At 41.9% G+C, this 26,424-nt stretch overlaps 1 protein-coding gene across 1 annotated transcript in view; it reads left to right on the top strand.

Annotated features, from left to right (window-relative positions):
• Positions 1–26,424, top strand: part of ndrg2 (NDRG family member 2) — a 31,117-nt gene that overhangs the window by 1,438 nt on the left and 3,255 nt on the right. The window contains exons 2-15 of the mRNA XM_085759659.1: positions 18,386–18,471; positions 20,610–20,651; positions 21,128–21,233; positions 21,334–21,454; positions 21,955–22,017; positions 22,562–22,622; positions 22,816–22,902; positions 23,606–23,662; positions 23,803–23,906; positions 24,005–24,043; positions 24,150–24,201; positions 24,291–24,338; positions 24,421–24,456; positions 26,026–26,077. Coding sequence (XP_085615785.1) covers positions 18,397–18,471; positions 20,610–20,651; positions 21,128–21,233; positions 21,334–21,454; positions 21,955–22,017; positions 22,562–22,622; positions 22,816–22,902; positions 23,606–23,662; positions 23,803–23,906; positions 24,005–24,043; positions 24,150–24,201; positions 24,291–24,338; positions 24,421–24,456; positions 26,026–26,077 — 943 coding nt within the window. The 5' untranslated portion in view covers positions 18,386–18,396. The remainder of the gene's footprint in view (positions 1–18,385; positions 18,472–20,609; positions 20,652–21,127; positions 21,234–21,333; positions 21,455–21,954; positions 22,018–22,561; positions 22,623–22,815; positions 22,903–23,605; positions 23,663–23,802; positions 23,907–24,004; positions 24,044–24,149; positions 24,202–24,290; positions 24,339–24,420; positions 24,457–26,025; positions 26,078–26,424) is intronic.

Raw genomic sequence — 26,424 nt, 5'->3', positions numbered from 1 at the left:
AGGTGGTGTTGGGGGGTAGTTTGGCTCTCGGCGCGCCAGAGGAGGGTAGACAGTGTTTGTCAATGTCAAATGGAGGTGTGTCCCCCCAGTGTGTGTGTGTGTGTGTGTGTGTATTCACTGACCCTGTGCTGACTCGAATAAAACAGCAGCAGTACCATGAAAAGACACTTCCCTATAACACTTACTTCCAAAACGGAATAGCTTGTAGCCTGGCGCGCAAGGGGAATGTTTTGCTTCAGTGTGTCGTGCCAGACCAAGGACACACACACACACACCTCCCCACTCTACACACACAGCTCCACAGAGAGGTTTTCACTACTGCTGCAAGCTGCACGCATGCATGCAAGCACACACTCATGCACTCCATCCAGCAAGCTCGCGCGCAGATTCAGTGAGTCATACCGCATTTGGAGACTCGTGGCCTCGCTGCTCTTTGATTGAAGTGGACCCCCCGCTGATAACTTGCGCGCACAAACACGCACGAGCAGACTCAATCGTGCATTGAGAAGTAGCTACGAATACATGCGCGCACACGGGCTAAATTACAGATGGTAGACTGTAGAAATGTAGGCACCCGCACGCACACACACACAGTGTATTGTTTGTCCTTCTTGAATTGTGGGAGTGGTGTAAGTCCTGCATCTATATTTATTTTGGATGTTTATTTTAGATATATTTTAAGCATTATAGCAATAACTGACAACACAAAGAAGTATTTGTGTTTGTGGCTTTTAAAGGGTCACTTCATCCAGTCTTCTTGCGTGCACATGGTTTTGGTTTTATCAGCTGAGGTTTTCAGATATCTGCCCCTGAGATTTACACATTTACCTCCCACCCCCAATACAGTGTAGCTGCTGCTCAAAGCAATGAAAAGTGATATTTGGAAATTTCACAAGCACAGTATCTTACCTCAAAGTGTCACGTTTGCTCGCTGTGGACTGTTTCCTGTGGGACAGTTTCTTGGGAGGACTATTCTCTAATCTCACAATGTCATTTTTTGCACAAACAAAACTGCAGTGGCCTCCATTGTATTGGAGCAAGCAGACGGATATCTCAAAACCTCAGCAGATAAAAGCTCGACAGTGTGCAGGGCTACAGCACTGTGTCCAAGTACAGGCTCTCTTATTGAAGAGGGCCTCAAAGGGAAACTCTGGTATATTCATAATTGTCGCCATTCTGGCCGTGAGTGATGCTCACTAGCTCTTTCTGTTGTAGAGATTTCAGGAACACATCTCTGAGGGAATAAGGCATATCACTGTAAAAGCGTCCCTAATCTGCTCATTCCCATCTACAGTACATCTCTAGAACAGGCCAAACATAGCTACACCTTCTGTTGTCTGACTGTTAGTGAGGAGATACATCTGTGGACTTGAAAGGCTGTCTGTTCCTCTAATCTGCTCCACCGTGAGAAATTATAAATTATGAGGTATTTATAGTGGTCACAAGAACAAATTCTTCCGCTGCAGATTTTAATTTGATTAGGTTATGCAGATGTTGAGCCACAGAGCCAATCTAAGCCAATGTAAGACTGATTCACCACTAAAGCATATTCTTCATGTTGACTTAGTGATGTTGTGTCCAGAAATACAAAATTATAATATAAAACTCCTTTAAAGTGGTGCCTGAGCTGCGACCTGGTGTGAAGACAATAAGGAAACTGTTAATGTATCTCTTTGCTTCTTTGAGGATCTAAACATGCTCAAAATGCTCACAGTGCCCCCAAGCAATAGAAGGCCTGTCCTATCCCCAGGGTTTCACCGACGTGTATGAAAATTGGAGGGCACATGATACATGGCAAGATCTACATAAAAAGCCATAGTCTAAACTGAACAGGAAGTCAGCCATTTCAAAATTTGCTTTGCAGTTTGGTCAATCTCATCTAAAGATATTCACGTGTGAAATTATGAAGTGTTTGGAATTTCATTGGAGGACCTGCACAGCAAATTTTGATATTTTGCCATGAAACAGGAAGTTGCTGTATTTGAAACGTAAATCCTCCAATCTTCCCCCAAATTTGATACCAATCTCACACTGAGGACACATCACTATTGAACCTGTAAGAAGACAGATTTGTAATTCTTGTCTTCTAGTTTTGTTGATCAAAGGAATCAAACTGTTTAACAAATATGAAATATTAAATAGATTAGTCAAGTCAGTCAAGTCAGTGAGACAACAATAGAATATTTTTAAATGCAGTAAAATGTCGATCGGTGAGGTAGGTTTGTACAATTAGACTGCCACACATTTGGAAGTAAAATTGCAAAATTACTTCCCTTTCCTACCACATTTCTTTCCATCAACTCAAGGAAATTGCATTTTAAGTTTTAATAAAACATCCAACATGTCAGTGTCAACAGGAGGCTCACTATGTGTACCTTCTAACTTAACCAAGCCTGTAGTGAAGACAGTGTTAATGTTGAATGAGCCGGGCCGTTGACGTGCCACAGCGTTGATTTGTGGGGTTTATCTGGAGTCGTGTCATACGCGTCTGTCAGGGCCAAAAATAAACTCTTCTACTGGAACAGTCGCACTCCGGTCTGATGCTGCATCCCCGATTGTTTGTGTCCTGGCCAGACTAATAATCCAAAGAGATCAACTTGTTGACATCACTAAACCATGGCGGATGGGAACAGTTTGGTTCAGTCCTCTCTGATGGGGCTTGCAGACACTTCTGAACCCTGACAAAACACCCATAAACGACCTGAAAGCTACATTTTTGTAATTCTGTCCTGCAATCTCGCTCCTTTTGCTGTAAAAACAGTAAATTGTTAGCATGATTGTCAAACCAAGCAGCCATGTTTCACATTGTCTGCACCACTGAACTTGTTGCTATGGTGGCTATTGACCAACCTGACCTCATTATAGACTAGTTGTACCATCACTGAGTGTGTCCTGTGTTCATTGGATTGTCAGTGACAGGTTGACCTTCTGCACTCCATGCAGAGTAAACTCAAACGAACACAGGGTTCCTAACACCTTTTTTTTCTCTGACACATGGCACCACTTAGAACAGTTTTGATTTTGTTTGCTAAATTTGATCAACTCTCTTGGTGAGGACAAATGTTAAACTGCAACACCCTTAGTTGGTCTGGTATGACATTAGCTCAGAGCGTTTAAGCTAGCAAACTGTAGTGTAACTTCCATTTAACCAGGGTGAAATTACATACATTTTCAGCTTTCATCTTTGGTGTTTTATAAAGCATGTCCAGCTGTATTTCATATGCGACAGGTGCCCAATAAATAAAGTTTAATATTTTCTAAGCAATTTTATCACAGGGGGAAAATATGCTTTACATTGGCACGACACACATTTACAAACTTAGGAAAGTGTGAGGGTGAAACCAATGTAAAGAGAGAATATGCCAACTGTTAGGTGATGTAAATTATTATAATTTATAGCAGACATGTTGCAGAGCATTAAAATATAACATGCAAAACTGCATATTTGCTCCAAATATCAAAGCACAAACATACTTGCTTGGCTGTTGGTATTAGAGGGAGACTGACATGAACACATTCAGACTGTCACCTTGCCTGTTGACTCTACCAATATTAACATTTACTCCCGCCGTGTTTGCTAATCCATCAGCGTCGACTGCAGTGGAAAGACGATGTGTTTGACCTGTTAAAGTGGTCATGGTTGTACAGTGGCGAGGCATTTACAGTCAAATTACAGTTTATTTCCTACCTTGAGTTCTGTAGATTCACATCTGGATGTTTCATTCCAAAACTGACACTCCTTACCTAATGATTACGGATTTAAAACTATGCACATCATTATTTATCGTTATTCATAAATCCATAAACATTTTCACAATAAGGACGTTTATTATTAAAAATGACTGAATGTTCGTGTTGGATTTGTGACGTTTGACGAGCTACAATTCTAAACTGTCATATATTCAGTGAGTTGTGTTCATTTATTTTGCAGGACACTAAGGGTTGATAGCTGCCATGAAATAGGAGACACTGGTAATAGTGTTGAAAGGTAGATGACTGCAGCAAACTAGGCCAGTAAACAGCTATAATTGGACCCCATGTATTGCTTCAGAGGTGGATTCAGGTCCCAGAATATCTGATGAAGTAAATTCTGCCATCATCTCGACTCCTCGTAAACAGTCTTAGTCCTTATGGAGGTGGTGAAGACATGCCAGCTGCTGGGTGTGTAGCCCTGTGAGTGTCACATTACAGGCACTGCATCATTGTGTTGCTGTGGTGCCAAGCCGCTGATTAAATGTGAAGTATTGCTGTAGTAAGTGGGTTGTGTTAGTGTTTGATTATGCTTCAGGGCTGATGGTGCTATGGAGCTGATGTTCATGTCTGTGGCTGTAGTGGCCTCTTTGTAGGTTGAGCTTTGTTTACCGCTCAGTTGGAGAAGCACTGCTTATTCATAGCAGAGCTAATCAAGGGCTGATGACCACTTTAATTTGTTCACCACTGGGACATTGACACAGACATGAGATAGAGGCGAAATTATTAAATCTGCACATAATAATATTTTTGTATTAACTGTGTAGCAATTATCACTTGTCAGTACAGTATATTATGAGTATTGCTCCTAAGCAAAAAGTCCTGAGGAGATGCACAGCTGTTTAGTGGCTTTTAGTTCATTGTTTTGATTTTTTGACCTGCTTCTCCACTCTCAATTACCTTGTGTCTATAGCAACAGACAACATGGCTAACCATTAGCACGTGAACAATGGTGAGCATTGAGCTGCTTAAGAGCCAGATACTTTCCTCAGGTGATGGTGGAGACCAAAAACAGAACTCAAACAAGTGGGAATATTGGACTTAAGTTAATGAGGTGAACACAAACGCTATATGTATGCCAGATGTTGTGCTTTCAGCTTGTTTGCTGCCAAAAAAAAGTGACAGCAGCACATATGATCATAAATAATATATCTTAGAGTACTGGACATAATTGAACTCTTTAGCTGCAGTATTTCATCAACAAAAGGATTAATGGAGGAGATAATTGGCTGAAAACAGTTGTGAGTTGAGGCTTGCATTCATTATAGTTTGTAATCTAGGCATATTAACATGGTTTGATGAGTTGTATCCGTGAAGAAAAATCCCTCTTGCCCTTTATTCCCTCGCTCCAGTTCCACGGTGTATGGCCCATCTGAGTGCAGCTACTGTAACTAACGTTGTCTAATGTTGCACTTGCCTGCTGAAACCAACAGACACATCGATTCTTCTCTGTTGACAGTAGATTCAGCTCAGTGTGTTAAAAAGCCCGGCCAACACGACACAAGAGAGCTTTGAAAATGCAAAACAAACACTGAGATTTGTGCTCGCGGGGACCACTAAGGTTGAATCGTTTTGGACAGAAACCGTAGCACACCAAACATTGTGGAAATGTTTTACCATTTCTCTTTTTTTTTTGTTTTCTCTGTCTTATATCGATACCTAGAAATTAGTTATGAGGATATAAAACCACTTCATATTTAACTGTAGATAGGTAATTTATTTCGATACTAAACCTCATGTTTCTGTTAAACAGTAGAACACACCATCACAGGCTTTTTGTAACATGAGCTCAGATGTATTTTTACAGTCTGTATAGTGAAGAGGAGTACATTAGCTGCTGACTGAGACTGTGGAACAACGCTCACTGCGTGGGTGTTTGAGATCAGTCTGGTCTGAACAAATTCTGACCATGTGCGCGCAGCTTTTTGTGCGTTTCTCATCTGAATTGCTAGCATCAGAGTCTGGGCCAGTGCATGTGTCTAGTGCATATTAGTCTAGGTTTGTGTAAGGATATGGATTTTTTTATTTTTTGTATCCTGTGTAGGTGTTAGTGAGCATCTGGGTCAGTGCGTATGGATTTTATGCTGTGTAGGTGTATGAGATAACAGCAGTCTTCATATGCTGGCATCTAGGCCAGTGTGTTGAAGTGTGTGTGTGATTGTGTGTATGTTGGGGGGACTGCTCAGTCCTTTGCCTGATGGATAGAGGCCAGGTACAGATAGGCCAGGCTGCACAATGCCCTGTCTGTTCCCACGAGTCCAAACAGCCCTCCACAACACCCTATTTATAGACAAACGCTCTGCCCAAACTCCATTCACATTTCTCAGGTTGGATGTGCAGAGTGGAGTGGGTGGATGTACCTTTTTTTTTTTTTCTGCTCATCTTGTGTGTTGCAAAACTGACACAGTATCTCTGTGATTTTTGAACAGAAGTGATCTAAATGTGTCCAAATGTTCATCCAGTCTGGTGTTGTCAGTAGTGATTGTTCACAATGTGTGTGTGTGTGGTTAGCATTCCACAGCACACGGTTACATAATCAGGAGTGTTTGTCAATAGATCCACAGGCGGAGGAAGAGGATGAGCAGTGTCAGAAAATAAATGGCAAAAACCATGTTTAGCAGATGGGATGCTCCTCCTGCTGCTGCTGCTCCTCCTGCTGCTGCTGCTGCTGCTGCTGCTGAGCACAATCTCCATGTGAAGTGTGTTCATATGGAGTAGATAGTCGGTAGTTGTGTGGCAGATCCCCTAGCAACAGGCGCCAGGATGCCATTGTGGACGTCCACTTGACGAATGACTGCAGGACAGGATACGATAAATATGTGGCAATAGAACGACAGTGACCTGAGTAGAGAAGGCAGTGATCAGATAATTAAAAAACTGTTAGATGTCAAATGCCATACTAATACAATACTAATGATTATTAAAGCAGAAGTAAGCAATATTTTTGTGTTAATATAAGTCTTAAATAGTTATATCTTCCGACAGCAATCACTTACATAGAGTGTTTGGTCTGAAACACGGGTCTCTCAGTCACTCTGATCTGCTCTGAGCCGAGGAGAAAACTTTTCTCGTATCCTACAAGTTTTATCCAATGAGGAGAGAGAACGGCATAAAGGGGCGGTCCTCTCTGTGTGTGCAGCCAAGTGATGCGCCTGAATGTGGTGATGTAGGGACGAGGGCGGGGGCTGCTAACTCCATCGGCTGACAAGACGTTATGGTGCGTTCAAGGCAACCCGTAACTCGTGTTTTTCCGACCTGTGAAGTCGTACCAGTTCGATCTGGTACGAGTTCACGGGTCGGAAGTTACGAGTGGCCATTATAGTGACTTTCACAGGTAAAACAGGTCGGAAAAACACGAGTGGGTTGCCTGGAACGCTGCAAAGTCGTAAGTCGTGACTTGAAGCTGTAATTTACGGTTTCAAAAGCCTGCCTGGAACGCAGCATTAGCCAAAACGACCGGACCACTTACTTCTGCTTTAATATACCAAAATGTGGATCATAATTCTCTGGTTCTAGCCTAAAAATGACATTTTGACTGTGGAGAGTTCTGATGTTGTTGACCTGTTGCATTATATTCTTACAGGTGTTTTACCCTAGTTTCTAACTGTTTAGAAACCAACTAATTAATCAGTTCATCAAGAAAACAGCAGATGTCCTAGGCTTGAGTTGGACAGATCAATGAATGCCACACGGTTTGAATGGATCAGAAAAGAAAAACATTTCAAAATAAAACAAATAGTACTAGGCCTGCACGATATCAGCAGATGTGCGATGTGCGATCACACTGTTCAGTAGCGCGATGATGATATGACTTCCGATAAATAAGCAAGTCTTCAGGTGTGTATACACCTAATAAAATCTTTGGACTGGGGCTCATATAGTATGTCTATGGTGCCGCCTCAAGTGTATTGTACCAATTGTCACCTGCAGCCAAGCTGTGAGAGGAGCTCTGCTGTTCCTCTCTCTTCAGCTCAGTGTTTGGCTGCAGTTTGTATAAAAATGTGGAGATCTAACCTCCATCTGAGCGCTGTGTGTTTGTGTTTCATAGAAAAAAAAAATATATATATTGTGAATATTCGAGTGTTGCTTCACAGTCAGGGGAAAAAATTAAAATGTGCGTCCCTAAAACATACAGTACTCTATCGCATTTCAGGCGACCTTTTGTGATGTGTTTATTGTGCACGTTGGCATCGTGATGACAATGAAAATACAATTAATGCCGCAGCCCTAAATAGTACTAAATTCTCAAAATATAACATTTAAGTCTAAATGTGTTTAAGTGGAACTCTTAAGGGAGAATGTTTCTCAAAGGAGAAGAGACGTTGACTAATTTCCATGAAAGTATTCTGCAGTGTGTCTGCTCTGAGCTCAGAGACGGTTAAACATTGTACCATAGAGGAGACGTTTAGTGGCCGAGTGTGGACACCCCAATTCGTATTTCATTCATACATATTTAATTTATCTGCATAATCATCCACCAACATGATAATCCCCCTCATCAAATGTTCATAACAGCAGCTGTTAGTGATGTTTCTGCAGTAACGAAGTAACTGTTCTACTAATGTTTTTATAAAGCGCAGTGATATATTTCCTCTCATGACCATCAGTTATTATCAGCTACAGACACTTGGAGCAGTTTTTAGATGAACTTGACCTCAACCTAATACAGCATTTAGCACTTTATTCACATTTTCTGCCATTTTTATAAACTAAACAAGTTCACAAAAATGACACAATGCCATATTTACACACAAGTCAAGCAAACACAATTGAATGAGCCCTTGAGCAAGGCACTTAATCTGCACCCAGCTGCTCCACTGTGGCCACAAGTAGGAGGAGCAGCTGATAAGAGTGTAAACCATGCCTTAATAAGATTATACAGAAGCACAGATACGGTTCTCTGAATGTAACTTTTACTCTAAATATACACTAGAAATGATACATAACTATCATGTCATACAGTATAGGAAAAAACAGAGCTGTTCTCTGTTTGATTTAGCAGCAACCAGAACATTTATCTCTATCAGCTCCAACATATCAATGTACCCTAGCTTGAAGGTCAATTAGTGTGTGTGTGCAGCAGCATAGGACTATGTGTGTCTGTGATCATGTGCTCGTCTGTTGGCCTATAACCTGAATTGAAACAATTGATTTAGCCGGCTGAGCGTGGCTTTGTTTCTGTGTTTTTAATGGAGCTCACAGTTCAGACCCGAACAAAGTGATCCACGTTCACACATTTCAGATGAAAGGTCATTTCGCATGTTCACGTCAGGCTCCGCTCACAAACATCCTCACTGCTGCCGAGCGAACAAACGGACGTTTAATGTGCCAATGTCGCTAAAGGGGAGAGAATGTGAATTTCACAGATAAACAGAGACCAGAGCAGAAAGCAAACACATGCTGTTCTTTATCATCCACACCATTTGTTATTCCCCTCTGTGCGTTGGACTTGTTGGAAGTTCATGTTTGTGCTGCACACGGTTGCCACTGGATTAAGTATGAAGTAAGAGATAGTTGAGTTTCATAAAAGAGAACTACAAATTTCACTGGATCTGACAGTTTCAAGTCTGTAGAAGTCTTATAAACAAGAATAAAAAAGCTGATGTTTTCCTACAGTATTGTTTTGTCTGCAACAGCGGCAACCAACAGTTTAGTCTTCAAGATATTTAGTTATTGATGATTTAAAACAGAAACTTTTCAAACCTTGATCTTGGATATTGTTTTTTTGTTCTTGCTCTAAATCAAACTGATATTTTTTCAGTCCTCACATTATTTTCTTCTTGACACCTCTGTACTTCAAAGTGCGTATTGTGATTGCCACATCATTTTTATGTTTCATTCTTACTGAAGAAAATATGGGAGATGATGGTGTTTTTTTCTTTTTCTTTTTGTTGTTGAGGCTTTTACCAGACCAGAACATGTGAACAGCGTCTGTAGCACCACATATTTATAGATACCTAATCAATAAAACTGTGATTTGGATGTCATACAGGTGTATTGTTCAGCCCTAGAATAAACCAGTTTTTTGGGTCTGTCCAAAAACTGTTTTCAAAGCTGATATAACATGTGCTTTTTCCTTTTTTAACAACCCCACATGCCACTTGTTACGTAGTGGTAGTGATTATAATTATGAAACGTTTAAGTGGACTAGGAGTGATCTGATCAGAGGAAAATACAGTGGATTATCTGCTCTTCAAGTCAATAACCTTTGTCACAGAGGGCTCTCACCTTTCTAGACAGACAAACAGACAGACGGGGAGAGAGAGAGAGACTGGGTGTCTGAGTGGAGGTGAGCTCATGATGGAGGGAATAATAGCCTTCCTGAAAATGAAAGGAAAGAGCTGAGCTGAGCTGTTGAGTGATGCCCAAAGTGATGCACTGAGAGACGGAGAGAGAAAACAGGCTTTTCTAAGCTGCTCTTTTATTTGTCCGTGTGTGTGTGTGTGTGTGTCATTTGGAGAGCCAAGGTGATCAACATGTGCCCATCCAACACCGTGGGAAGCAGCACGGGAGATTTAAAGTGTGTGTGACGGGGCGGGGGGTGAGCGCCGCGAGTTTGAGGAGGCAAGGGGAGCTTTGGCTCCTCTCTGGGTCTCCATGGCGGCTGCTGTTGTTCTCGTTCTCTCTCAACACGCTTGTCGCTCATTTTTCTCTCTCACTTTCTGCTCTGGGACCTCTGTGTTTTCTCCAGCAGACCTAGCAACAAGCCCCCCCCCCCTCCAAAAGAGAAAAACACCACATGGCTGTGCTTGGAAATGTACAGGAGCTGTTGTTGATGTGGTTTGAGCTAAAACTGGTCTTCTCTTCCCTTAAAGCCACAGATAGCATCACCCTGAGGTATTGATCAGCTCTACTATCTTATAAGATAAGATGGAGATGACTCCTCATTGATCTCTGCATGGAGATAGCTTGTTGCAGCGTAGGACACTAAAGCATGAAATCTGATTAGAAATGATCAATAAAAAGCATTTAAAATGTCACCATTTGAGAATAACTGTAATGAGATATAGAGCGTGTGTGGCTTTGATCAATGAGGTTTTTGGGAGGTTTGTTTTTGTGAGCTTCATGAACTTTGCAGAAGAGTGTCAAGACAACAGAAATTCAGATTAAAAATAAGAAATAAAGCCATGATAAATCCAGGATTAAGCCAGGCAGAGTTAGCGACATCCTAATGAGAGAAACGTTTAGCAGCTAAAGTGCAAATGTATGCACATTTGGTTCTGTGTTTGCTGGTTGTGTAAATAAACCGTCATCTGACGTCACTCTCTGATTGGGTCTTATCCATGTCGACTGCTTGAAAACAATGCAAATAATGAAATTAAAGTCTTACTGAATGTGTCGTCTTTGTTAACTTCAGCATTTTTGCAACGCTGGTGTAAGTCTGGGCACAGATTGTTTCTGATACGGAGCTGAATCGCTCACTGAATATGGATTGTCTCTGTTAGAAAGTACTGGATGAGGCCTTAAACCCAGAATGTGACCTGTGTCTTGATGATTGACACAAGTGTAAGATTTAAAAAAGAAGGAGTGATGTAGTGCTCCCACCTCCCCTGGTTTTCTGCCACCCTCTCATGTTTCGCAGCTTTAAACACCTCGACAACGCCTTTGGATGTCGAAGCAGCCGCGCATGTCCCCCAAATACCACAGGTTTAACCTTTCGGCGTTTCAGCCTTCAGCCTACATTCTCAATATAGGTGACCTTAATGCTCAGTGCCCTACTTTAGCACTGTTTATTTGTCTGCCTGTGTGTATCTGAGTGTCTGGGCCACGTCTCTTTGTTCTGGGCCGGTGGCAGCATAGTCTGCCAGCTGAACTGTTTGCCCATTTCTCCTTTTCACTTGTTGTTAGGTGGAGGAAAAGAAAGACGGAGGGGAGGGGGGTAGCAGAGAGAGGATGGCAAAAATGAGACAAAGACCTGCAGTGAGACAGAGAAAGAGGAGCGGTGACTGGCAGAAAATCGAGAAAGACACGATTGAAAAGTCAGCAGCTGGACAAAAGATGGATGGAGGGGGACGGGAAGGAGTGCAGAGCTGAGAGAGAGAGAGAGAGACAGAAAGGGAGAGAGAGATTAAAATAAATAGTTGCAGGGTGGATAGACTGTGAGAAAGCCTTGTTTGACAGAAGCTCGTTGTATCAGCTCTGCCAACAGCAGTCTTGTGGCTGATTAAAGAAAATTACAGGTTCAATTTGAAGTTGAACCGTTTTCATTCCTGTCCCTGATTAGCATTCCTCACAATTTACAATTACAATTTCACGATAGTTGTTTTTCATAATGCAAGAATGTTTCAATAGATAACGTCTTCTGATGGCAAAATTACAAGTCCTGTGGGCAACAGAGTCTGTAGCCAAAAGTTAAACTTACTTTTCTTGTCTTGCAGCCTGCTGCTCCTGCTGAGGTTTCTTGTAGCAACACTTTGAACGCTGATATTTCGGTTTTGATTTGTTTTGTTTGCCTATCAGCTCCGGTAACAACATAGCATCAAGCAATCTAAATGTAAAACAGCAGAAGCGACCTGACCTGACATCGGACCAAACAGCAGCCTCAGTTAACACTGTGGTGCTTTTACTGAGTCCACTCCGAAAGGTCTCGGCCTCGATTCTCCAGTCTGATCATTTCAAAAGCAGCAAGATGATGAAATGTGCTGAAAAAAAGCACATCACTGGAGACATAAGAAAAGGTCTTTTGAGGGTTGGTACTTTTTGTACAAATTTATATTTTAAACAGTCCATTGTTGATATTTATTGTGATTAGGACGTATCAGATTTTCACCACACAGTTATCCTGGTTAAGAGAATTTTCAATGACGACATCTATAGAACATCTGGTGAATAATAACAACATTTCATCAGTCAAATTCATCTTTGACTTTGTTTATTGTGTAAGCAAATTAATTCATTATGTGACCATAAATCATTCAAAACCAACAAGTAGCCTAACCCTTGACGTATCTTTTGCAAATTCATTATGGTGTCTTTGATTGTTGCCATATCACCCAAAAATAACAGAGGCCAACTAGACCAGAGAGGCCAGTTAAGGCTGTGGCTTTTCCCTGGAAGCAATACCAAGGGTTACCCATGTAGAGATTCTTTCATTTCCTCTGCCATTGTCATGTTTGTGTGTCGGTAGGATTACAAAAAAAGTACTGAACCAATTTGCACCAAACTTGATCGACTAAACCCATTATATTTTGGCATTGATCTGGTTAAAGAAGCAGATTGAGTAATTCTTTTTATGTATTTTCCTAACATCACCAGGCAAAGGTTAGGGTTAGGGGACTGATCTCACATCTATTGATGTAAAAGCTCTGGCAACAGATTAATTTGTCATTAATGGGTTGAATTATTTTTCTTTTGGGTTAATAACTCCAACGTAGTTTGTTCTTTTATGCCCCAAAGAATAACAGATGAAAATTTGTAATAGAAAAAACAACAGGATGGGTTTAAGTTGGAACTCGGGTAAGGTTTTAGGCGTTTGAAAGGGTCAGGGGTTTTTCAGATCTAGGAATTTGATGAATTGTGCCACTTTATTTAGAAAGGGGCATCTACTTCTTCAACAATCGCTCGCTCTCATCTTTACGATGCAAGCACGATCACAAGTTTTTATGTTTATCAACACAGAAACATCATACCAAGTCAGATTTGAGCATTATCCCCCAGCAGCAGTCAATCCCAGCATCAAACATCGGCCGACCTGCAGCTCGTGGTCTTACGCAGCTCTAATCAGCTTCTGGAGAGTCGAGTGTGGCCGTTGGCAGCCTGAACGCAGAGTTACTGTATGGTGACATCGCGTTGCATCAAAGGATAAAGAGAGGGAGTCAGAGTGACGGAGCATGTGGGGGTGGGGGTCGAGAGTGGGGGGGAGGTTGACAGAAAGGATTGACAAAAACAGATTGCGACATATTGGAATGAGGTGGCCCGCTAACAGAGGCCCAGAGAGACACTGCTCTGCTGTGCACGATTATGAATGTGAAGAAAACAGGCGTGGATTAATTTAGTTGGAGCAATTATGCTCCGCGGCCCGATATCTGAGACACGAAACCTGTTCGGTGCAACAGATGAACAGAGCAACTGTTGTCTGACAGCTGAAATGTGGAAGTAGCGTATAGGCAAACAAGAAGCAAAGCCTGCTTTATTTCTCTCTCTCTCGTTTTCACAGCTAGCAGGACGAACTCCCTGCCCGGCTTTCAGTCTCACTCCCTTCTTTGCTCTTCATGCAAATCTGTCTTTTTCTCTCCCATCTCTCTGTTTCTCTTTCCATGGTGACAGACGGTGCCTCCTGTGCAGTTTAACAGTTATTACTCGCTCCAAAACACACTGAGTCAGGAGAGAGAGAGAGAGAGAGAGAGAGAGAGAGGGGGGAAGAGAAGGACGGATGATGGAGGGAGTTAGGCCGATTAAAAACGTTGAAGTGTCAGGAAGCTGTATGTGAAAAAGAGCGAGAGAGTACATTAAATAAGTCATGGCCTTCATCAGCAAATAAAGCTCACCCCCACTCTGCTAATGCAGCATTTTTCATTTGTCTGACATTTTAATTAATTAGCTAATTGGAAATAGACAGATGCTATATTTAGTCATGTGGGGTTTTTTCCTTTCTATTTTATGTATTAATCGTGTTTTGTTTTTGTTAGTTTTTTTAAAGTATATTTTTGGGGCTTTTGCCTTTAATCGATAGTGTAGTAGCAGAGAGAGGCAGGAAATGAGGAGGCAAAGAGAGGGGGAACGACATGCAGCAAAGGGCCGCCTGAGTCAGGATTCGATACGGGGCCGGCTGCGGCGAGGACTGTAGCCTCTGCACATGGGGCGCCTGCTCTACCAACTGAGCTAAACCACCCCCCTTAATTGTGTTTTTTTTAAGGATTTCATTATGTTTTGTTACTGAGGTCCTCTTGAACTTTCCCCTCCAAACCTTCCACAGAAAGTAACACCTCACAGCTATTAATTAACAGTGAGGAGCTTATAGCCTAAACAAATTTACTCTGCATTCATATCACATGCCAGATATAAATGTTTAAAAAAATGTGGGTGGAGCTGTGGCAGAGCATCAACAGTATCAGAGAGACTGACTGTCAAGTGTCTCTGAGCAAGATGGTGAAGCTCCTCAGATTGACCTGGCATTCCTGTCAAGGTGGGATAAACAAACGTAGCAGATTGTCAAGACACAATACGAGCTGAGTCACTTCCAGCTTGTTTGGTGCGGAATCTTTAAGACTTTACTCAACCTGGATGATGAGCTGGAGCTTTCAGATGGCGCTTAAGTTAAAACGAACACACCCACTCCTCATCTTCATGTACTTCAGCTCAGTCACAGAGGTTTTAGTAATACCCAGTGAACCGAATGTATTACACTGTAAGCAGCTGTGTGCACTGGATGTGTGGATGTTTCATGCAAGTGCTTGCTTGCATGTGCATTGGTGCTTGCACCCTGCATTTGCATCACTGCATGTGAATGTGTTCGATGCTCAAGGCCATCACAGTACCCTGTCAGTCTGTCAAGGAGCATGTGGCAGGTTAGGGTTGGTGGGTGGGTGGGGCTGTGGACTGTGGGAGCACCAAATGTGGATATGATATAAATATAATAAACCCACTGGCTATATAAGTTTTTTTTGTTTGTTTTTTCCCCCAAAATGCTGTTAAAATGTTAGCACATTATGAGACAGAGTTGTTTTTGAGGCAAATGCAGAGACTGCTGGCTGAAAAACCGCCCCGACGGGAACGCATATCAGCAGTTTCCCATGAATTTACCTCGAAAACAACTCAGTTGAGAGCGTTTTGGAGTTGTTGGATTGTGTAGTTGATGAGTTTGATGAGGGAAACCAAGAAATCCCACTCTGAGATCGTTTTAATATAATGGCCAACTTTTATTCACTCTCTGCAGCCTCCGGTTCTGCAGCTTCACCCACAACAACAGCACTTCCGCTCTGAAACGGAAGTTAGATGACAAAAAGATGTAATATGGTGGCACCCTAGTTCCGGCAAAAAATAAGGTGAATATACTGTAGTATAGTGGGTAGATGTACACAGTTGGACGGTGTATGGAATATGTCACCAGGCAAAGGCTTCCAAGACAGACTCCATTCAACAGATTAACTGATAATGAAATAATAAATGCACTAAACTAGATTTGTATGGATCTTGGTGCACTGATTTCTGTTGGTTGCAAAGATCATCATCCCGAATATTACATTTTGGCTGCCGTCTGGCTGTAGGATTTCCGCCAGTAGACTATTAGCTTCATCCTAGTTTGTTATTGTTTGTTTGTTTGGTTTTTGAGCCCAAGAATAACACTAGATAGAGTCACAGAGGATGCAGCTTTTCACAAGGTCGGAAATAAATCATTGTTAGTGAAGGCTTTATATGTCTACTGATTGCTTTCTGATTGAAATAAAGTGAGGGAGAGACACTGGCAAGGAAAAATGAAATGAAAAAAAGACTAATGAATAGATGTATACAGAGAGAGGCCAGGAGAGATGGATGAAAGCTGTGTGTGTGTGTGTTCATGTGTTCATTGGCGGGGGTTGGGGGTCGCTTTGGTGACTAATCATTTCCGTTCGAGACCCAGAGAGACAGAGGCCCCCTAGGGCAGCACTTCATTTTCTGATGAGTGAACACACTCACTCACTCACACACACACAGTTTCCCCCTCTGATGCAATCTGCAGATAGGATACAGTCATCGGTTTATGGGAGCATGAATTGTGCACAGGCGTGGAGGCAACAACAAGTGATGTCAAACGGCCTCATATATTTCAGTTTGACTGTCAGATGGAGCATATGGCTGTCAGATACTGTACAATTCTGTGTTCACTCATTTTCTTTTAATTCTCCATTTTAGCCTTAAGACTAATACAAATTTTGTGTGAGAACTGGGATTCTTAAAATAACACTTTGATTGGATGCATTCAAATCTGGTGTTTCATTTTTGTGCACAGCCTGCATGAGCAGACAATGAAAACATGACCCAAATACAAAATAACAGCGCTGTAAGAGAGAAAAGCAACATTTAGAAACAGGATTTGATGATAAAGTAGCAGAAGGCTGTGTGCAAAACAGTAGCAAAGAAGATCAGTGACAATAGTGATACAAAGCTGTCTTTTTTGTGCAGCCGCAACCTAGATCAGTTTCTACATGTTCCAGCTTACCAGCTCCACTAGTTTGCTGTTGAGCGTTAATTCAGGTTGAGCTGTCTGTAAGATATTTTCACCTCAGGTTCTGTTTTTCCTTTGGACAAAAGGGATTGTAAAACCTGAAGCAGGTGGCTGAGTGTTTCCCCAGAAAACATTGAAGGTTGAAGGCAGTAATCTTAGTGGGTGCTCGGTGAAAATTAGCAGTTACTAGCAGAACGCACCTGAATTTAACTCGACCACACCTGAAGCGTTGCACAGTCTGTGGGAAATGTAGATTTCAGAGATTTCCAGCGAGTGGCTCAGAGCAGAGCTACACTAGCTACTAGCGTAACACACCTGAATCTCTAAATTGAACTGTGAAGCAAGGCCAGGCAGGGCAATTTTATTTGTATAGCCCATTTTTACAAACAGTTTGTCTCAAAGGGCTTTACATAGCATCATAACAACATCCTCTGCCCTTAGATCCTCACATCAACTGAGGTAAAACTCCCAGGAAAACCCTTAGCAGGGAAAATGTTGGAGAAACCTTGGGGTGAGCAACAGAGGAGGGATCCCTCACCCAGGATGGGCAGACATGCAACAGATGTTGTATAAAGACAAGAAAACAGTTCATAACACAGAGCAGTCAAGTTGCATTATGGGAATTGTGAGTAAGAGATTTTTAAGAGAGAGAAGGTTAGGAAAAAGATAACATTTGAGTGCACAAGAACTACCGCAGCTAAATTTGCTGCTACTAGCACAACACACCTGATTCTCCAGACTGCTGCACTGAGTAACTTCAATGCTATAACGCTGGTGCTGTGTAAATTCTCGGACTGCTGTTTTATTTCTGCAGGATATTTTTAGGAGGCACTTGAACATGTAAAGACTGGTGCTTCTGCAAGCCTTCAGTTTGACTTCCCAGACCTGGATAGACATCAGTGCAAGAAAATGAAACAAACTTAGCCACCTTTGTGGTGCCCTGGGGCGCAGCATTTAACTGGCAGCTGCTCCGGTGGACTCATGGTAAAACACCAGAAAGGTGTGAAAGTGGAAAGGAAAATAAATTGAACGCCTGGCTACCAGTCCTTATATAAAGCTAATCTTTTATTTTCCTGTCATGGTCCTCCTCCTTCTCTATTGTCTTTACCCATCTGCCCCCTTTCTTTACTGTACATCCAGTAAAAATATCAGCCTCTACTTCTCCATACCTCCTCTGCTCTTCAAGCTCTTTCTTCCTCTGTCCCACAATCCTTTTCTGCTCAACGCTGCTGCCACTAATCACTAATTAACTTTCATAAGGTCCCACGGCTCAAACAAAGTCCCAGAGGGGAAACAGCTACATACAGTATTTAATCACCGGGTGTGTACACGCATACATCCACAGTTCAGCCTCTGTGTGTGTTTGTGTGACACATCTGTTCCCTCATCACAGGGTCAAGTGTGTCGTATCATAAATAAGACAAACGCAACGGCTGTAAACATCTGCATCCAACAGATTTTTTAACGCTGTGTTTTCTTTCACCTGCACAGGAAGTGACACCATGACAACAGAGATGCAGGAGATCGCCATCACAGAGGAGAAGCCTTTACTCACGGGTCAGGCCGACAGCACCAAGGTCAGAGACGCTGCTGCGCACACACACACACACACACACACACGCACATGCACACACATGTCAGCTGATTTTCATGAAAGTCAAGGATGGAGAAAGAGACATGCGAACAGAACAGGACATTAATTACATGGTTGTCAATGTGTAACGCACATGATCTGAAGCCATAGAAAAATGACAGGATGTGTGTGTCTGTGTGTCAGTGTGTCTTGTGTCCCAGGAGACAGAAAAACAAGGGCTGGTTTGTGTGTGTGTGTGTGTTTGTTGTTGCGCATTAAAATGTGAGTGTGTGCGCTTTTGAGTCTGACCAAATCCTACATGTGACAACATGTGTTTCAAACACATGTGTGCACAACTGTGCTTGTAAATCCACGTCTGTACATATGTGAGTGTGTGTGTCTGTGTGTGTGCACAGCTGCAGCGCTGGCTCACATCAGCCGGGCTGACGTCAAAGCCCTGAGGGAGCGCGAGCAGCTCTGCTCTGCTGCGCTGATGTTGCCGTGCAGATGCAGCGGTGCAGAACAGAGGAATCTGTTTTATCAACACTGACACCTGGTGGCCGAAGAGGAAACTACAGCTCTGAGAGAAAAACACTCTCATTTTACAAAAAAGGGTGGAACTGAATTAGGATTCAATGTGTTTGACTCAGTACATTTACATGACACTTGAAAAAAAGTAATTATTGCATTTATCCGACTATAACTGGACAACTGAAGTGCATGTAAACGCGTTAGTCCGACTAATATCGGAGTTCTCCAACTCCGATTAAGACACCTAGATAATACGATTGGAAATCGATTTTCTTCAGCATGTATACACCTTAATCGGACTGAAACTGGACAGCGCATGTGCGCATGCTCCACAACAGTAGAGACAGCACAAAGTGGAGCAGAGAAGCCGCCTGTACCTGGCCAAGTAAAGAAAAAAAATGGCGTCATTTCATACAGTGCAACCAGCGAGAGGATGTGTTTTATGAAAAAAAGAGAGAGAGAGAGAGAGAGAGAGAAAGGAAGCCTGTGGACCGTCATTTGTATCCTATTCTGAGCCCGAACCCGGCCCAGACCGGCGCATCTGGTCGAAAAGTCAACAGGACAGGGGGCCGTATTAACCCGCTGAAAAGACGCATATATGTTTGCAGAACATTTGAATGACAGTCAGTTCTTTATCCTCCTGTGGTGGAAAGTTGCTAATTTCTGCCACATGTTGTTCTTCAGTCGTAGTTAAAAATGTGAAGATGCTGGAAGTAAGTAAGTTAAGAATGAAAGAGGTGAGAACAATCACTCTGGGCTGCGACTGTGATAAATCGATGACTGTTGTGCGGCGTGACTCATGACGGCGTGCAGAGTCATTTTGGGAAGGAAATTTAATGAAGATTGGGAGATTCTAGGTTACATCCGACCCTCCGGTGTTCCTGCCTCCACCCACGTGTGTTACCATCCATCCTGAGCCGGTGAACACATGCTCCGCTCTGTGATCGAGCTTAAACATGATTTCTATGGATTGAACTAGTGACCTTTATAATCCAGCCACGGAGCGTCTCACCAATCACTGAGCATGAAGGACTCTCCATTTTCTCCTCAGCGGTGTCGCCCATCTCCACTTCAACCTTGCAAAACTGCTAATTTTTCGAGGCGCTTGTGATGTTAGTAATTCATTAGCGGGGTAAATGGATCTAAGGTTGCAAATGAAGAGCCCCATTTAAAGCCTCCCACTGACAGATTTCCTCCGTATAATCTCCGACACCCAATAACCACCTGCTCCTCTGAAGAGCTTCTCTACAGCGTTATCAGGAGTGTAAAGCCGCCCCTCCTGCCAGCGTGGGTGTTAATTAGGAAAAAAGAAAGCTCTTCTATATCCTATTTCTGTTTTCATTTGTTCTCTTCACATTCAGTGTTTCACTGCACAGTCTTTGAGAAGCAACATGAATGGTCTCCGATCCCAAATTGTGATTTTATTTTGGGAGAGGAGTCAATGTATTAAGTCCTAAAGACATCTCCATCCACCCGTGATCCAAAACTACCACATGGTCACATCTGTTGTCAGGGACTAAACCACAAGAGTCTGAAGTGAAATGACTACAAAAAAGAAAATATAAAGTAAAAGTCACATGAGATGCTTCAAATCTGACTTCTCTGTTACAGGATGCTGAACTGGCAGCAAGGATTCTCCTGGACCAAGGACAAGTGAGTTCACTTATCTTTCACATCCATATTTCAGATTTATTGGTTTGAAAACAGTAGCATGGCATATGTCTATGTTTAGGAGAAACTATGACACTGGGCGGAGGTAGAATAGAAAATCCATTAGAGAGGGATTGGAGATGTTTCTAATACTCAACACTACAGGCTCCGTTTTTTTTTTTTTTTTTTTAAAGGAAAAAAGACTTTTCACTCTGTACATTGCAGCTTTACAGATTTTATGCATTAGTGTGTTTTTATCTTGAGAACCAGAGCCGGAAACTAAATTCAAATACAAGCCTCAATAAAAAAAAGGAGATAAAGGTAACATAGAAAGCTGTTTCGGATTTTCTAAAGGGGGATAAAATTGAATAAAAGGAATAAAATGTCCTGTTCCCTTCATTCATTTCACTAGTAGATAGAGACACATTCATCGCAAAAATATCACGTATCAGGCTTCAACCTATTTGTCTGGTCTGCAGGAACACAGCGTGGATACCCCACACGGTGTTCTGCACGTGACCCTCCACGGCACACGGACCACCCGTCGACCGGCCATCCTCACCTTCCACGACGTGGGTCTGGACAGTGAGTGGCGTCTTTGTTTCTCAGCTCTGCGTCAGTTCTGAGTCACGCAGCCTCTCCACTCCTTCACGATTCTCTCTCTCTCTCTCTCTCTGTCCGACAGGTAAGAGCTGCTTCTCCACTCTGTTCAAATTCGAGGAGATGCAGGAGATCGTCAAGAACTTCACCCTGATTCATATTGATGCCCCGGGGCAAGAAGAGGGGGCTGCTGCCTACCCCGCAGGGTACGACACGCTCAGTGTATTGTCGTGCTCCCTCCCTGTCCTGCACTAACCTTCTTTTTTTTTTAAGTAATCTTCTCAGAAATGGAAACGGTCTTCTGTGCAAAGCTTAGACCTAATCTCTTCCAAAAAATACTTAATATTCCCATCGCTCACATCTCTAGTTTCTAATATACTCGTGTCAAGAGGTTTAAAGAAAATCCGTCCATTTCTCTCTGTCTCCCTGTCTGTCTCCACTCTGTGTCTCTCTCCCCGGCGCTTCTCCATCACCTCTCTTCCCTGGAGAAGAGCCACTTAACTCCTCTTGTTGATTCTAGAAACTGAGGCTCAGTCTCTGTCTGATCCCTGTGGATAAACATTTCAGCTACTGTGTGTGTTTAATAAGTAAAACCTGGCTGATAGTCATCTTGTCCAGTACAATTGCATTATTCAGTTTGGCTCTGACAACAGGACACTGTTGTTGATTGTTTTTTTTTTTTGCTTTCATTGATTTGCTGCTGCAGTTACCAGTATCCACCCATGGAGACCATAGCAGAGATGATCCCAGCCGTACTGCAGTTTTTCAAGTGAGTTCATCTCCTCTTGCATTCCTTTAAATTTCAATCAACAGGATTTCACTTAATGTTTTTTGTTGTTTCATTCATATTAAATATGGCTGCACTTTTGTAATGGATATAATATTGTAATTTTTATATTATATATTGATATAATGATAATAATATTACGTTTTCAGCTTTAAACAGTACAAGTTGTTAAACTGATGCCACTGTGCACAGCCATTATAAGTTAAGAAAATATAACCAGAAGCACCTAAATACTACAGTACCAATGAGCCTCAGTGGCTGTGGCTGCACAGTGGAGACGCCACCTACAGCTAAAGAACTGGAGTTCAAACTCTGCACCATCTTTTCTAAACTTCGACTGTGTCACAAATCTAAAAGAAAACTAATTAAAGTGTAGAAGAAGCATTGAGCTTTTCTATTTATACACACGTTCTTATTTAGAAAGGAAGTGTTTAACATCCAGTCAGCCAACGAAAGTATATACATTTCTACCAACTGCCAAAAAAATGAATTGGGTGTGTTATTAAGTCGGTGTGTCCCTCCTCAGCTTCCGTACTGTAATTGGAGTGGGTGTGGGAGCTGGAGCCTACATCCTGTCCAAGTTCGCAGTGAGTGTCTTTTGTATTCTGCCATCAAGGCTGTTGCTATAGCAACAGGTGGTAGCCAGGTAATATCCATCTGCCGAGGCATCAGTTCTTCCTATAAGTCACAGTAACTAAAAGACGACAAAGAGTCTGAGAGTGGAAATAATTCAAATAGTTTGACTCATTTTAAACATCCTTCTTCTTCTTCTTCCTTCAGATCGCAAACCCAGACTCAGTGGAGGGTCTGGTTCTGGTCAACATTGACACCAACGCCCGCGGATGGATGGACTGGGCTGCTCAGAAGGTACAATATGTCTGTCTTTTCTTTCTTTATTTGTTTTCTTTGTTTTTCTGTCTTTCTTTCCTTTCTTTCATCATTCCTTCTTACTTACTTCCTTTCTGCCTTTCTTTCTCTCCTGTTTTTCTCTTTCCTTTTTTGTCTTTCATTCCTTTGTATCTTTTGTTTTTCTCTTACCTCACTTTCATAGTTCTTTCTTTTCTTTCTTTCATCGTTCTTTCTTACTTCCTCTCTGTCTTCCCATCTTTCTCACCTCAGTTTCTCTCTTCTTTCCTTTTCTCTGTCTTTATTTCTATATTCCTATATTTCCTTCTATCTTTCTTTCTTTTTTCTGTCTCTTTCTTACTTCCTTTGTCTTTCCTTCTATCTCTCCTCCGCTTTTCTTTTCTTTCATTCTTTCTTTCTTTTCTGTCTTCTCTTCATTCTCATTTTTTTTCTTCTGTCCTTTTTTCTAAGCCTTTCTTTCTTACTTTTTTCTTTCTTTCCATACTTCATTCTCTCTATCTGTCTTTCTTTCCTTTTCTTCTTTGTTTTTTTCTTTTCTGTCTTCCCTTCATTCTCTCATCAGATGTTCTATTCTGTTTTATGTCTTTCTTTCTTTCTTTCTTTTTCTTTCTTTCCATATTTCTCGCCCTCTCTCTGTCTTTCATTCCTTCTATCTTTCGATGAAGAGCTCTATTAATTGCTCTCTCTTCCTCTTCCTCTCCAGCTCAGCTCTGTGACATCCTCCCTTACAGAGCAGATCCTGACCCACCTTTTCAGTCAGGTAAGATGACAACATGTTACAGTAATTATATGTGTTTAGAAAATGGATATTGAAGTGATATTCTCGGTGTAAACCTAAAATGAATCTAAATGAAATCTAAATTTTGACATTGTGTGTGTGGTTGGTTGTTTCTGTTGTAGGAGGAGCTGTCGGCAAACACAGATGTGGTGCAGTCTCACAGAGACCGGATCGCCAAAGCTCCTAATCTGGTTAACATAGAGCTGCTGTGGAAGACTTACAACAGGTAAACACACTCACAGATCGGAATAGAAACACATATTAACACTTATTGTCCCATATTAAACAACAACCAATTAATCTTGTCTTTTCTCTCCCATCCAGTCGCAGGGACTTGAACATTGACCGCAACAGCACCTTCAAGTAAAAACCCTCTCAACTTTAATATTTTCACATCAAATTCTCTACAGATTTAGAACAGGAAACACAAACTTTTCCTTCTTCTAATCTCTATGCGTGTCCACCTCAGGTGTCCAGTAATGTTGGTGGTGGGTGATCAGGCTCCGTATGAGGAAGCTGCTGTAAGTTTGAGCTGCTCTCTTTACTGTATTAGGTCTGTGACAGTTTGACACTGTTAGGGGTTGACCGTGTTTCCCTGTGTGACCACCAGGTGGAGTGCAACAGCAAAATGGACCCGACGACAACCTCATTCTTAAAGGTAACAGACCTCCTGTCTCTCTGTGCAGTGTCCGTCTCCATCAGTCACTCTCACTCATGTCTCTTGTCATGTCCCTCCACAGATGGCCGATGCTGGTGGTCTCCCACAGCTGACCCAGGTAACGACATGCTGACCAGCACTTTCTCATACTCTAAATAAATCAATAATAATTATGGTGACTACTGTTGACTATTTGCTCAGTTGATCCATGAGTACATTTTGAAAAATACATTTTCCAGTTATTTTCCTTGGGGCTTTGTTCCCCAAACCAAAAACTTAGAATTGCACTATTACCATAAATTCTCAAAGAGCAGCCCGGGCCTTTATTTGCTTCAAATGCCGAACTGACCCTACTTATATTTGAGACAGATGTCTAATATAGGACAGGCTTTTATTTAATTTTGGACAACTCTTGTGCTCAGCAAAGATGGGAAAATACTTTCAAATCAATCTATTCTTACTGTTTAAAAGAGTAAGAATAGAAGGAAAGAGCCGGATCTGGAGCACTGATTCATTTAGAAGCACCGATTATCACCAGGTTGCATTATAATTTTCAGGTCCGTTGAGAACTCATGCACGAGTTAAGCAGAAATGGGAGATCATGGGCTTTGAGAGGTTTTGTAGATTCACAAGAACTTGCAGAAAATAAAAATAGACCCAGCTTCTAATTAAAGCAGATAACAGCGGCACGGCCGTTTCGGCTAATGCTGTGTTCAAGGCAGGCTTTTGAAACCGTAAGTTACAGCTTCAAGTCACAACTACGACTTGGTAGCGTTCCAGGTAACCCGTAGCTCGTGTTTTTACCGTCCTGTTGTCTGTGAAAGTTCCCTATAACGGCCACTCGTAACTTCCGACCCGTGAACTCGTACCAGATCGAACTGGTATGACTTCACAGGAAGGAAAAACACAAAGTACGAGTTTCCTTGAACGCACCATGAGTTAGCAGCCCCCGCCCTTGTCAGGCATCAATTGGTCCTCGTGCTACGTCACCACATTCACGCGCATCCCTTGGCTGCACACACAGCCCTTCATGCCGTTCTCTCCCCTCATTGGATAACACTTGTATCCCACAAGGAAAATTTTCTCCTCGGGTTACAGCAGAGCAGAGTGACGGAGAGACTCGTGTTTAGGCTGAAATACTTCATGTAAGTGATTGCTGACGGAAAATAGGACTATTTAGGACTTATATTAACAAAAACATTCCACTGATATCTGCTTTAAGACCAGCTTTTATTTGCTAAAACCAGTATAGGAGAACAGTGTCTATTTGAGACTCGGCTATTATTTGTGAATTTACGTAATATCTGAGAAAATGAATAATAAAAACTTGATGTTTTTAAGTCCAAAAGCTTCAGGGCTGGCCATCTGTGCTTAAAAATTACTAATAGTTTTTAATAACTTTTTTTTAATCTGCTGATAATCTCCTGAATTTAGTTCCCCCTGTACCAACCGGCGGTTCACTGAGCACTCTCAAGGTCGGGCCTCAACAGAGAAAAATTATCTCTCGCTCAAACTTTTGCACCCAAATAAACAATTAAAACATACTGAACTGATGTATTTATATATGAAAAAGATATTTCCAGTGCCTGTCGTTAAAAAACTGCAACGAAGACAGGTTTTTATTCTAACTAGAAAAGTTACAATAGAAGAAATGGTAAAACACTGTGTCTTTTCTTTGTGTTTGCAGCCTGCTAAACTGACTGAGGCTTTCAAGTATTTCATCCAAGGCATGGGCTACAGTAAGTTCTTTTCTCTTAATTTACACATACCGTGGTGATACATAAGGTAGTAATAGATTAGCTTTGTTCATAAAGTTTTTTTGTTTTTTTTTTGCTTGCATCACCAACCTGAACAGGCAAGGGGTGGTGATTTTCTGTGTTTTTCTCAATGTCAACAAATCCCATACAAAGACCAAACCCAACAATGAATAGATGCTACCAAGAATGACACTCTGTGTACCCGATGCCTGATGCACCGTATTCCCCTCTGTTACCAAAGCATCTCACTGCACTGGATGACAGGATGTAGTTTATTTTCAGTCAATCCCACATAAACTGGCCTGCAGCCAAAAACATTCACTGTGCAT

This window comes from Trachurus japonicus, chromosome 18, assembly GCF_045865225.1.
Source record: "Trachurus japonicus isolate A0001 chromosome 18, Traja_1.0".
NCBI lineage: Eukaryota > Metazoa > Chordata > Actinopteri > Carangiformes > Carangidae > Trachurus > Trachurus japonicus.
This window is presented reverse-complemented; position numbering and strand designations above follow the sequence as displayed.